This window comes from Neoarius graeffei, chromosome 11 (assembly GCF_027579695.1).
Source record: "Neoarius graeffei isolate fNeoGra1 chromosome 11, fNeoGra1.pri, whole genome shotgun sequence".
Lineage (NCBI taxonomy): Eukaryota > Metazoa > Chordata > Actinopteri > Siluriformes > Ariidae > Neoarius > Neoarius graeffei.
Genome location: NC_083579.1, coordinates 37,199,618 through 37,213,342, shown reverse-complemented (window position 1 = coordinate 37,213,342; position 13,725 = coordinate 37,199,618). Strand labels below are relative to the sequence as shown.

At 42.5% G+C, this 13,725-nt stretch overlaps 1 protein-coding gene across 2 annotated transcripts in view; it reads right to left on the bottom strand.

Moving 5' to 3' along the window:
- Positions 1-961: 961 nt before the first annotated feature.
- mia2 (MIA SH3 domain ER export factor 2) overlaps positions 962-13,725 on the bottom strand; it is a 33,718-nt gene continuing 20,954 nt past the window's right edge. For both annotated transcript variants that reach the window (XM_060933784.1, XM_060933783.1), the window contains exons 15-24: positions 12,753-12,813; positions 12,501-12,536; positions 5,667-5,734; positions 5,499-5,569; positions 5,267-5,401; positions 4,948-5,055; positions 4,010-4,102; positions 3,785-3,837; positions 1,922-2,057; positions 962-1,839 (exon numbers count right to left, since the gene is read on the bottom strand). In XM_060933784.1, coding sequence (XP_060789767.1) covers positions 1,661-1,839; positions 1,922-2,057; positions 3,785-3,837; positions 4,010-4,102; positions 4,948-5,055; positions 5,267-5,401; positions 5,499-5,569; positions 5,667-5,734; positions 12,501-12,536; positions 12,753-12,813 — 940 coding nt within the window. In that variant the 3' untranslated portion in view covers positions 962-1,660. The remainder of the gene's footprint in view (positions 1,840-1,921; positions 2,058-3,784; positions 3,838-4,009; positions 4,103-4,947; positions 5,056-5,266; positions 5,402-5,498; positions 5,570-5,666; positions 5,735-12,500; positions 12,537-12,752; positions 12,814-13,725) is intronic.

Below are 13,725 nucleotides of genomic sequence, written 5' to 3'. Positions count from 1 at the left end.
CAAAATCCATATATTAATTTAACTAAGACTCTGTTCACTGTGAACCCCTATAAAAGGTGTGTGTGGTGTCGTAGCCAACACATGCAATGGCTGAGCTGCATTACTGGAAGGTTTAGTATGTGCCACACTTTAGTGGCCTACAGATTGAGAGATTTCAGCAATCGTACAAGTTTACTGCAAACCACACTGCAACGTCGATCTAATAAACTCAGGTACGACATCAAGTTTCATGTATGTAGCTTGTACAATGACGCCTACTGAATCGTAGGCTATGACACAAATCAATATACAATAATAAAACATCGTCTGCATACATCATCTATCCGTGCTGCTAGAGTGGTCAAAAACTTACACACAACCCAGTGTTCTATCCATCTCTCTCTCTCATTATCTCTAGCCGCTTTATCCTGTTCTACAGGGTCGCAGGCAAGCTGGAGCCTATCCCAGCTGACTACGGGCGAAAGGCGGGGTACACCCTGGACAAGTTGCCAGGTCATCACAGGGCTGACACATAGACACAGACAACCATTCACACCTACGGTCAATTTAGAGTCACCAGTTAACCTAACCTGCATGTCTTTGGACTGTGGGGGAAACCGGAGCACCCGGAGGAAACCCACACGGACACGGGGAGAACATGCAAACTCCGCACAGAAAGGCCCTCGCCGCCCACGGGGCTCGAACCCGGACCTTCTTGCTGTGAGGCGACAGCGCTAACCACTACACCACCGTGCCGCCTGTTCTAGCCATCTTTTAAAGTTATAGCTATGAATATAAAGTTATGGCTATAGCTGAAACTGCTACAAGTAACTTATTTTGTTCTGACATGCAGCATGTGCTGGTGTCCTCAGGTTCATTTTAGATTATGCTGGATTTCAAGTGCATTATGGGTAACAATACAGCACATTTTGTAGGGAATACGATGCACTATTTGGCGAATATGGAACAAATTTAGACAGTGTTCATAGAAGGACAATTTTTATTCAGGGTCTCATTTGCATTTCTGTGATAAAGCATCCACTCTATAAATATGCAAACTACAGGGACGGTTCTGCACCATCACATCATATTTCTCAAAATTCACTATATTGTTTATGTACACGTTATTCACAATATTGTATCGATACAAGTACTATATTTACACATCATTTTCAGCTAATTATTTATAAGTAAAAATTATTAAATATGACTACACCAAACATGAAGACCTGCGAGTCCTATGCCATTTCATTTAAAAAAAAACAAACAAACTACTCCTTATCTACACCATCAGCACACAGGAGAAAGCGCATGGCCATGTACCAGAAATAACCTCTGTTTAAATAGCTTCATCGCAGTGGCAATTGTTTATTACAGTAAAAAAATTTCAGTAAAGAAATGACACGAAAGTCACAGCCCTTGAATAAAGGAACAGGAAGTGACGCTATGCACCATTAGTCACTTCCCCTCTAAGGTAAATTCTGGTTAAATCCCATGTCACATTCCAGTGAACATTTCTAGTACTGAGAGATCAAGTTGATATCAGCCATTGCTTGTTATATGCACAAGCAAAGAGGTGTGTGTGTGTGACATTGGGGTGATACACAATTATTAGGGGAAGTCAGCAAGGGTGCATTAAACAGGGACACACAATTGAGACGGAGATCAATAGAGGAAGGGATCAGATGACCTCGTGTGCAGATGGAGGTTGCTCAGGCGGCTGCTCGCTGCCTGGAGGTGAAGGTCTGGATGGAGGCTCGGGTGAAACGTGATCAACTGGAGGTCTCATTAGTGCCATGTGGGGGGGCAGTGGAATTCTGGGAAAAACTCCAGGAGGAAGAGGAGGAGGTGGTCCTCGCACTGTGGACGAAAACAAGTTACGAAGCACGCAATCAGGCACCATCCATGTTTACATGATGTTCAAGTGTGAAGTTAAACTCACTGGCCAGAGGGGGAGGGAAGAAGTCAGGACAATAACCTCGACGAGGGAAATGAGGGTCTCGGGGGTCCACTGGAGGAAAAGGAGGGGGAGGAAGAGGCCCTGCCCTTATATCAGCACCGGGCATCAGGCGTCCACTCTAACAAAACACACACACCAAAAAAAAAAAAGGCACGGATGCATTTTACAAAATGAAACAAATGTATTTAAAAACTACTGGTAAAAATGGATATAGTTAAATTGTAGAATTAAAAAGTTTTAAAAAGCAATATTAAAAATTTACCATAAATTGTACTTTAAAAAAAAAGTACATTTAAAAAAAGTTTCAAAATTATTTGCTGAAGGTGAAATCAATATCGGTGAATAATAACTAAGACAAAGTTAAGGTTATTATTCACCGACATGCACTGAGCCTGAGGCGGATAACTGATTTAGTACAAATACACAGGTGATTTTTAAAAAAAAATTATTTCAAACTTCAAAATCGGGATGCAAATATAATAAAGGCACAACACAGACTTTTGTCACTTATCTCTGCCGAGTCACATAAAATACTGTTTTGAAATCGATAAAATAAATCTCAATTCCACCTTACCTTTGAATAGTTTTAGACCAAACTTCGTACCATCTTTAGTGCTTTTAAAGAACAGCATTTTCTTTCATCATTTGTAATTCTTCCTCACTTACGGTGACAAAGCGATTGGCCGCCACTTTGCCGAGTCGCTCAAGGTGATTGATCTGAATTTCTCGACCAATCATCACACTCGATTTCCAACAATCACCTGCGTATTTATACTAAAAACGAATACAACTGGACCCCTATGGAATCAATTTTGTGCCAAAATGTTCACACAATACTTTTGAAATATCAAACAATAAATGACAAATCAAAATACAAAAAAAAAGTCAATATTTTTAGACTGGCAAACAAATTATTCGTGTAATCGTGCAAAATATCAGTCTATTACTCTTCAGAAACCTTTTATTTTTGTTCCGCGTCTTTCTCGGTTTTGTTTGACGTAATTTATTTTGGTTGCGCTTCCAGCTTTCTCGTTTGCGTTCCCTGACTTTTTGCTTGCAGTTTTGGCACGAACTTCCCGTGTGGGTGGGCTGTCCAGGAATGCATTCCCATTGGCTAACTTGTGTTTGACTGACAGCTCTGCTCAGCCATTCCCTACTCGGATTCTGGCGGACTGTTTGACGAGTGACCGATCCATTGACGGTAAACGAGGATCGAGTGGACTTCAGTGGCGACTATGATATTGAATTTACACTTTGTTGAATTAATTCAGTATCATAGTCGCCACTGAAGTCCACTCGATCCTCGTTTACCGTCAATGGATCGGTCACTCGTCAAACAGTCCGCCAGAATCCGAGTAGGGAATGGCTGAGCAGAGCTGTCAGTCAAACACAAGTTAGCCAATGGGAATGCATTCCTGGACAGCCTGCCCACACGTCAAGTTTGTGCCAAAACTGCAAGCAAAAAGTCAGGGAGCGCAAACGAGAAAGCTGGAATCGCAACCAAAATAAATTACGTCAAACAAAAATAAAAGGTTTCTGAAGAGTAATAGACTGATATTTTGCACGATTACACGAATAATTTGTTTGCCAGTCTAAAAATATTGACTGTTTTTTTGTATTTTGATTTGTCGTTTTTGTTTGATATTTCAAAAGTATTGTATGAACATTTTGGCACAAAATTGATTCCATAGACCCCCTGATTAAAAAAAAGATTTATCTAAAAAACTTGGAAATCTAAAAAGTTGGAAAAGCTAAAAATTAAAATAAATGTAAAAATAGAGAAAATATTAAATAAATGAAGTAGTGTGTATGTGTGTGTGCATATATACACTGAAGCACACGTACGTCTCGAATCCCGTTTTCTCTAAACCCAGCACCCTCTCCCCCGAATGATGAATCTGAAGAAAACAAAATCAGAAACAAGCTGTAAGAAGGTCAATCTGTGTACGGATGTGTCTCCAAACAGGTCTAACAGCAGTCCCGTGTGGAGCGTTCTTATCGCCTGAGAACAGAAGAAGTGTGTGTTACCCTGTACAGTGTTCTGAGAAGTCCAGTGCATAAATTTTTTACCCGATTTCTCATTGTAGTAGGCTTCAGGAGGAAGCGGCGCTCGCAGGAATGGGGCTGAGAGAGGTCTTCTATACAAGAGTCCTGGATCTGGACCTGCCAGGGAAATGTAAATATTAAATTCTCATCTCATTATCTGTAGCTGCTTTATCCTGTTCTACAGGGTCGCGGGCAAGCTGGAGCCTATCCCAGCTGACTACGGGCGAAAGGCGGGGTACACCCTGGACAAGTCGCCAGGTCATCACAGGGCTGACATATAGACACAGACAACCATTCACACTCACATTCACACCTACGGTCAATTTAGAGTCACCAGTTAACCTAACCTGCATGTCTTTGGACTGTGGGGGAAACCGGAGCACCCGGAGGAAACCCACGCGGACACGGGGAGAACATGCAAACTCCACACAGAAAGGCCCTCGCCGGCCACGGGGCTCGAACCCAGGACCTTCTTGCTGTGAGGCGACAGCGCTAACCACTACACCACCGTGCCGCCCTAAATATTAAATTTGTTTATTAAAATTTAAATGTCAGTCAGGCATGTCGGGATGACTAGAGAAAATCTTTGAGTCAACAATACCGTGGTTAAACTTGATCAGGAAGTCAGAAACAAATCACATGATGACGACGACAACGATGACATAAATACAGCGATCCGGCTGACTATTTGTGCGCCCATGAAAATTGTTATTTTTGTTCGGATTTAAGCAGCTGATTCTACTCTTTAAACACACCCTTAATGACATCAGATAAGAGAAGTTCTCAAAGACAGTCTTAAAATAACGGGGAAAAAAAAAAGTTCACACACTGTCTATTTTAAACGTTCACAGATGTATAGGTCTTGGCTTATTGCACCAATTACAATTTTATATGTACACTTGTTTTAGTCATTTTGAATTCTTGCCATTCTTCACGGGACAGCAGCGGGCCGATCACTGTACCTGGTGGGCCGAGATTCCTGCGCTCTCTCTCTCGTTCTCTCTCCCATGTGGGGGAGCCGCCTTCAGAGTAAGAAACACTCTTGTCACCTTCCGCACCACCAGGAGGCGCTGAGAGAGAGGGAGAGAAAGAAACTAAAGCATTTTAAATAAGAATTTAACGAACAAAAACTATAATTTAAAAAACAAAACGAACCTGGCTGAAAATGTACAAAAAAAAGTGTTTAGGTTTAGCATTTTTCCAATGGTAAATTATTTTACATTATCATAATGTGGGAAGATGTACAATATAACCGTATTGTGTTTTTAATAGAGGGGTCACCTCTGTTGCCGGGCATCATGGGAAACTGTGGAGACACTCTGGGAGGCCCATCCATCAGCGTCGGAGGGGACCGGAAGGGCCGAGTTTCAGAGGGGGGGCGACCGAGCGGGGATGGGCCGAACGGAGATCTTTCACCTGGAGGATTACCACACGTGCACACGTACCATGTCATACAGTGTATTACTTCCTTATTATTGTTATGGGAAAAAAGTCTTTTATCATCGTGTTTTACCCCTAAACAGCGGTGCACGAGCCTGCGGATTTTTCTCCATCAGCTCCAGTTTAAACTGCCAGTCTGTTAACCTGCACCCGAATGAGAATCAAGTGCGGTGTAAGAGTACATACGGTTCATTAAATATTATAATGAAAAGTGTAAATGAGATTTTATGGTTCACCTCACCTCTGGCGCAGCACTGAGTTCTCTCTCTTCACGTCAGCGAGGTCTCGATCTGCAGCTCGGGCAGCCAGCTACAAGACAAGACGAACATTATGACGTCGGAATAAGTGTGAAGCGGCTAGAAACTTTGGAATGTGAATTATTAGTAGCTTCCATAAATCGCTGCAGATAGACTCGGTATAAAATGTGAATCACGCTAAAGAGAGAATCGCTACGAAATGTGAATCATTCCAGAAAGCAAGTCAGTATTCCAATATCCACCACATTAATACAATGAAAATGCAAGTCATTATTAGAGTAAGCAAATTACTACATTATACAAAAAGCATATAGAATGAGAATCGGTGCAAATCACTACACAACACGAATCACTATGGTCAGGATCATTTGCATAGTTGAGAAACAGTTTCTTTGCTTGGCTGTGCAGTGTTTAAAGCAGATACACAGAACCATGGCCTCACTTTCATTTATAAAAATGCCTTGAGACCTCAAGAATGGCACAGGAATAGTTCTAAGCGTTAATAATAAATCTAATATAGTAATTGTTATAACTAGAGACAATTCCCCTGTGGGAAATTGAGAGAGTGATGCAGTGCGCGTAGCAGTCGCTATTGAGGTTTTTCACCCACGTGACCAAGTCATGTGAGGCTGCCATTTTGGACGTCATGGCTCGAATCAGTTTGAATGCAAGGAAGGCGACAAACGAAAAACATAAAAGAAAAAGGAGCGAGATGCAGAAAACACCTTCACTATCCAGCGACGTAGGGCATTTACAGGGCGAGCAGAGGGAGAGGTATTTGCAAAAATTGAGGTTCGCAGGCTTAGAGAACGACGTTTACCTGCTTCCACCAGGATTGTTCACTGACGTACGGAAGTACACGAAGCCCTCGTCTTTACCTGACTTCGGCCCACATGATCTGTATACCTATGTCGTTAAAAACCCATCGCCATACACAGGTATTGATCTGAAAGCGTAGAGTTTGGATGCCTACAAATATTTTGTGTCAGGCTGGGTAACATGCCTACATCAGCGGGTCGTCCCTGCCCGAGCGCGCTAGCTCCCAGCTTGCCCGAGCGCGCTAGCTCAGTAAACTAGTAAATCCAGTAAAGGAAAAACTTGAGACTGAAAGGTTTTAACAGTCATCCAAATGACTGAACGTAAACATTGCTATAGTAACATACTAGCTACTATGATGTTGACATTAGCTAGCTTGACCTTCAAAATGGCGGACACCGGGGCGTCACGTGACCCTGTGACGTCAGGTGAAAAACCTCAATTGCAGGAGCTGCACTGAACTGTGTGAATGTGTGACTTGCCATGAGGCTACAAGCCTGTGTCTCTCTGAGAGGGAGCAGCCCCTCCCTCCTGTGTGTGTGTGTGTGAGAGAGAGCGAGCAGCCCCTCCCCCACCCGCGTGCTGTGAGCAGAGAGACACAGAGAGGCACACAGAAAGTGCAGTTTTTCCTCAAAGTGCTCCCTCCAAACAACGGGGATTTACACGAAAACGGAAGGAGATATTCACAACATTTTTTTCACATGGAGTGCCACAAGGCTCTCCTGAACACATTGATGTAATTTTCTTGTCTGTAGTCTAAAAAATGAGGACAATAGAGCGAGTTACAGTAAATCCTCTAATACTGGCCTGTATTCCATTACTGGCCGGGACTCTAATATTGGCCGGTCTCGCTGTCGGAGGAGGTAAATAATGGCCGGACTCTAATATAGGCCGAGGCTATAACCAACGATGTTTCTGAGATCATAGTGGCCTTACACAATTGTTCCGATCTGAAAGACAATTGTGATCAGTGGCGCCGCCAGGCGTATGGCCGTACGCACTAGGCGTACCTTGGGGAGAGAGATTTTTTTTTAAATTATAATTGTTACCTGAATGCTTTGGCAATGCAACATAATTTGAGAAAGAGAGAGAGACGTGTGTGTGCCGGCGCATTTGTGTGCTTCAGGAGTGGGCGGGGTGTGCGTGACCAAGAAAGCTCATTGGTCAATGCAGATATACTTTTCTTGCACCACTGAGATTCTCTCCAGTTTTGAGAAACGGAGACAGACAATCGTCAGTAGTCAGAGCTTGTGCGAGAATTTATTGAGAAGCGAGTCAAAAATGAGTAAACGAACCCTGAAACAAACGAGCTTGTTTCAGACTTTTACGAAAAAGTCCAAAAGCAGTGATCCAGGGGTGTCATCTGCTTGCCAGTCCTCTCCAGTATCAGCTAGTAACATGGCACCGGCAGCTTCCACTCCTCCGCAACCTAGCAGCAGTACGCTGCAGCTGGATGCTAGCTCAGTTCCTTTGAGGGAATTGCCTTCATCTACCTCTGAGTTTGAAACTAGCCATACATCCAGTGAATTTCATATAAGAACACCTACATCTCCCCATGTCCCTTACGATCAGAAGTAGATGGTTGCTCCACCTTGCTGACAAATGAGCCATCAGATAGCTTTACTAATGAGCCACGAGTCAGCCCGCCATCACTGACATCAGATTTATCAGACATAGGGAAACTTCAACCAGATGCCTTAAAATGTGCACCGGACTCTGTAAAGCTCAATGTCCTACAGAACCGCTTCAAACCAGACAGAGGGTGGGTGGCTCCTTCTACTCTGATTTTCGGTAAACTCAGAAAAATACCCGAGGAGTTTTTCAACGAGTCTATGTACCCCACGTTGCGCTACAGTGTGTGTCAGAGTCGTGCGTGCGGTAGTGCTGAGCAAGTTCACTAGATTCTAATCGAGGCTATAAAGAGTTTATTGTTTATTGTCGTGTGTAGTTCACATATGTTGTTCAAATATCAGCCTGTGTTCATGGAAGGCTATTGTTCAATTTCAAGTTAAAGTTCTATCGTTGTTTTGTGTATAAGCTTATAGATCGACTCTTCATAGAAACTGCAGCACGCAAGCGTTTTTTTTTTTGGGAGGGGGGGGGGGGGATTACACCGCTAGTGCGTACCTTACAGTTCAACCCTGCAGGCGCCCCTGATTGTGATTACCGGTAGGTCTGGTGGTAACCAGGCAACCAAGCATCAACTTGACAAATAGACACAAAATCTCGTTTTTATTCATTCCACTGGTAGTCTGTTTTGCTCAAATAGAAATAGAGGCCTGCCTCTAATTCTGGCCTCCTTCCAATAATGGCCTGGACCAAGATGCACTTGAGTGAAATAAAGGCCCCGGCCTATATTAGAGGATTTACGGTAAAAACGAGTGACTTTTCTGATTTTGCAGTAGAAGCGCTGCCACTTTTATAATGGGAGTCTATGGGGCAGCGCGCCTGTCCTCTCCTTACTTTCAGGCTTCTCATTCAAAAACTGTAAATCCTATCGTTAAAGTAGACACACACTACGTTCACACTGCAAGGCTTAATGCTCAATTCCGATTTTTTTGTGAAATCCGATTTTTTTGTGAGGTCGTTCACATTAACAAAAATATATGCGACTTGTATGTGATCCTCAGTATGAACGAAAAGCGACCTAAAAAAGTGTTCCGCATGCGCATTGCAGGATACGACGACGTCACACACAGTGAGCATGGCCAGTGTTTACGGAAGTAACCTAAAGTTTCCTGTGTATGACAGTAGCCAGCATGGAGTACCTGGCGATGATGCAGTTGTTGTTGCGACGGAGCCAGAACATGCACAATAGCCTGATGTTAAGGAGGAGGTTGAGAAGGAAGAGGGCAAGGATTTTGGCTCAGGCGTTCTGCGGGGTAGTGACTGCAACCTCTGTTCAAAGGAACGCATGGGTGCGGAGTCGCATTGATGTCATGCGCCATGTTGTTGTAACTTTTTTTGAGAGACCCGCCGCCTACTTCAGCGCAGAATAGTGACGTTTGTGGCTTGTTGATGACGTGTAAGTCGGATGAATGCGACCTGGCGGTTCAGACTGAAGTCGCATATGAAAAGAGCGGATAGGAATCAGAATTAGGACCACATATCCAAACGGCCTGGGTCGGATTTGAAAAAAAATCAGATCTGTGTCGTTCATATTGTCAATAAAAGATCGGATACAGGTCACATATGGGCGAAAAAAATCGGATTTGAGTCACTTCAGCCTGCAGTGTGAACGTAGTGACATTGTGTGAATCAGGACAAGTGTGACTACTACTTTTGAGAAAATTGTGTGTAGAGTGAAAATTGTGGCTGAAAACACAGTTTAAATGAGAAAGTTTGAGCTTTTTTTCAGGCTGCCTACACTCTAAATTCCTGAGCGCCACTGGGGTGTAACGCAATAGACACCCGTTATAAAGCCTGAATTTCTCCAGGTGTGATCATGGTGTTTGAGCTGGGACTGATCCAAAAGTATAGAACCCAGCGAAAAACTTGAAAGGCAGATCCACAGAGAAGATGTTTGTCAACGTTTTAAAGTTTGAATCATGTCTCTAGGTGAAAGCATGCCAGAGCAGTGGATGTATGAAAAACATTGAAAAAGTGCATTGTTTTTCAAGTAATTCCATAGAAATGAATGGGAAATTTTAGACGATTTTTTGATGAACAAAGTAATAGCACACCGAGTCCGATCGAGCCGCATGTTTTGATATATTGTTTGTCTGTGTGCGATGTACGGTTATTACGAATCAAAATTTGTACGGAAGATGAAAAATTCCTGGGTACTCCTTCTCTAATAATAAGAAGAAACACAAAGAACAACAATAGTTATGCGTGCCTAGGCACTGCATCCCTAATTAAAGTGATTTATATAGGTAGCGGTCTGAGTGAATGACCTTGACATCCGTTACGTCACAGCAGGAAGTCTATCGGCCTCATTGCCATTTCCGCTATACTAAAACACAGAGCCGACTGCAACTCCGATCCTCCATTTTGAGCTAATTTATCGCCATGCCACGCAGATGTGTTGCTGCACCCGCCAGCAACACGACAGAAGGTGGATTTACGTTGCATTCATGGCCCAAGAATGGTCAAACTGCAAAGATTTGGACGCGTTTTGCGAGAAATTCACAGGCACGTTGGGCGCCTACGAAGTGGTCTCTCCTCTGCTCTGCACATTTTACTGAAGACTCGTACGAGACCTCTGATCTGTTGAGGAGCGTTGGCTATAAGCCCGTATTGAAAGAGGATGTGGTATCAACAATTAAAGGAAAAGAAAACTACAAGAAAAGGGAAGTATTTGTTTTATTTATTTTTTTTAAAGGGAAAGTGAGTTCAGTTGCACCAGTCCTCCCGGAGTGAGCAGAGGGTTGTTGCTAAAATCCGGGATGGAACATATCGCTCGGGCAGTGACCTTACCACAGTTGTTGCTAAAACCGGTGACGTCCCGTTCCGTCCCGGGTTTTAGTAATTGCCTGAGCTGAGCAGTAATGGCGGAGTACTCTGTATGGACAAAATAAAGAATGAGTGGAGCAGGCATCTTGTTTCTAAACTGGATATTGCTGCCATCTCGCCCTTACGTGGATGAAGTGAATGAACAGAGAACTAAACGAACAACTGAAAGTCAGATTGTTTCAAAACAATCGGCCACAAGCTCGGCCTTCAAGAAGCGAGAATGCAGACGGGTAAGCTCCGACTCTCATTTGGATTAAAAAGAAAACAAACCAACCCATTGTTTACCTGCATTTAGATTAATACATGTAACTTGTATTGTGTGTTTAAGTTACCGGTATAAGATTATTTAATTTGCTTCAGAATGTGATTGTCTCAGTTCATCTGATTATTTAATTAACCTTTTACGTTTTATCAGTGAAAATGCATGCATATAATAAATGTACGTTGCATGAGTTATAACACCTATCCTGTTTTAATGAGAGTCAACCCACAATCAGTGACGTCAAATCAGTCTTAGTTGAGCGAGTTGGTGACGGTATTTCTTACTTTCACCATAAATTTTTATTTATATGACTTTGGTCTATAGCTGTAAAAGGCCTTGGCCTTAAAACCGGTTCCTGCTGTGACATCACGCACTCAGGGCTGGCTGGCTCAGCGGGGCAGCTCCAATGCCAACTTTGCAGTTGATTTTAACTCTCAAAAATATATTTTTTAAATTCCCGTTTATGCAGCATACAAGAGTCAAGGATGGAGATACTATCCACTCAGAAATGTATTTAAAAATAAAGGTTCTGCGGATCTGCTTTAATCACCAAATAGATTCATTTGTATTTTTTTCCATTGACTAAAGAATGGAATCGCTCCAGAAACAGAATATGAATCATTATAGAAGGGGAAACACTATGGAATGTATATTATGTATATAACGCGTACCGTATTTTCTGGACTATAAGCCGCTACTTTTTTCCTAGGTTTTGAACCATGCGGCTTATACAAAGGTGCGGCTATTCTGTGAATTTTTCTTCCACCGCTAGGGGCGCTCTAACCGGAAGTAGAATCAAAAATAAGATAGACGAAAAATCAATGCAAAGAAGAATTAGCAGATCTTTAGCAGATAGAACACGCACGACAAATTACTAACTGGTAATTATTTTCAAATCCAGCGAAGATGATTAAAATGACTTGTGGTTTCAAACACAGGAGAAATGAAGGTAAATAAATACCGGTTATTTTCTCTTGGTTCTGTTCCGTTTTAATCAGCAAAGTTGCTGCCGTGTTAAAAGGCACTGTTCGGAAAGAATCTGTTCAGGTACATACATGTACATTTACAGTACAAAATCGTTCTGTACATGCAGTAAATATCTAATTTTTCAACATAGATATCTGCGGCTTATAGCCCGGTGCGGCTTGTATATCTTTTTTTAAATTTTTTTTAAAAAATAGAGCGGATGCGGCTTATATACAGGTGCGCTCTATAGTCCAGAAAATACGGTAATATTCGAGACACTAGAAACAGGCGTGACATGATACAGAGCAGAATAACTCACCCAGTTATCATGAGCCTTTTTCTCATGTGCAGCAATCTGAAAAGAAGTAAAGGAAAAAGAAATTATACTAATCCCAGCCTCCGGGGTTTTATATATTTTTATATATATATTTTCTGTCCTCGTTTAGGACTCAGGACGTCTGATCTGTTATATGCTGTCGCTGTGTGTGTTTATATTGTACCATATCCCATGTGTGTGTGTGTGTAGTATTGTATTGAAGGATGATAAAATGGGCGTGACGAATGGCTGTACCTGGTTTTTGTAGGCCTGACCAGTCTTCTCCAGCTCCTCCTCCAGCTCTTTGGCTCTTTGTCTGAGTGAAATAAGAAGCAATTATTGGATGAGGCTGACCAAAACATCATGATTCGTGAGTGGTGAGCAAGCAGCAATTATTTGCCGATGCCGAAGGCAGACGCTAATAAAATCACGATATTTTGTTAAAACAGAGTTCAAGAACTGTTTTATTATTCAAATACATTTTTTTTTAAAATGCTGATGATAAACTTTGCATGACGAGTCAAACGATAAAGAACTTGGATGCAATCACTGTTTTATTTACAGGGAGCTGCAAAAGTAGGTATACAGTAAGGATTATACGTGAACAGCAGCAGGACGACTTCTACTTTCAGCAGGATGGGGCGCCACCGCACTTCACACTCAATCAGTGCGTTTACATGCACATCCAAATCGAGCTACTGTCGGTAATCGAGCCAAGGGTCCCAGCAGGGGTGCCAGAGAAATCCAATCCTACATGCACACACGGAAATCGAGCTATTGTGTGAGGTACATTGTGCACCCGAGCCACAGGTGGCGCTACACGCCCCATCGTGTTGGTACACTTCCGGTTGTCGTCATGAAGAAGAGCTATTCAAGAGTATAAACAAAGTTATCAGTTCCGTGTTCACAAGAAGAACGACGACAGCAACATAGATATATTATTTATTCAACTCCTTCAGCTAAATGAGCATGAACTCTATCTCCTCATTGCTCCAGAAGTGCACGTTTCTACTACTGTTGTCATGCCGACCGAGGCTGTTGTGTTTCCCGCTTGTGGTCTCGTCACTTCTGGAAGGGGCAGTGCTGAAGTAAGTAGCTAAACTACGTAGCTCGATAGGGTTTACATGCACTAAGTAGCTCGGCTACAATCGCATAATCTACAGTGGTGCTTGAAAGTTTGTGAACCCTTTAGAATTTTCTATATTTCTGCATAAATATGACCTAAAAC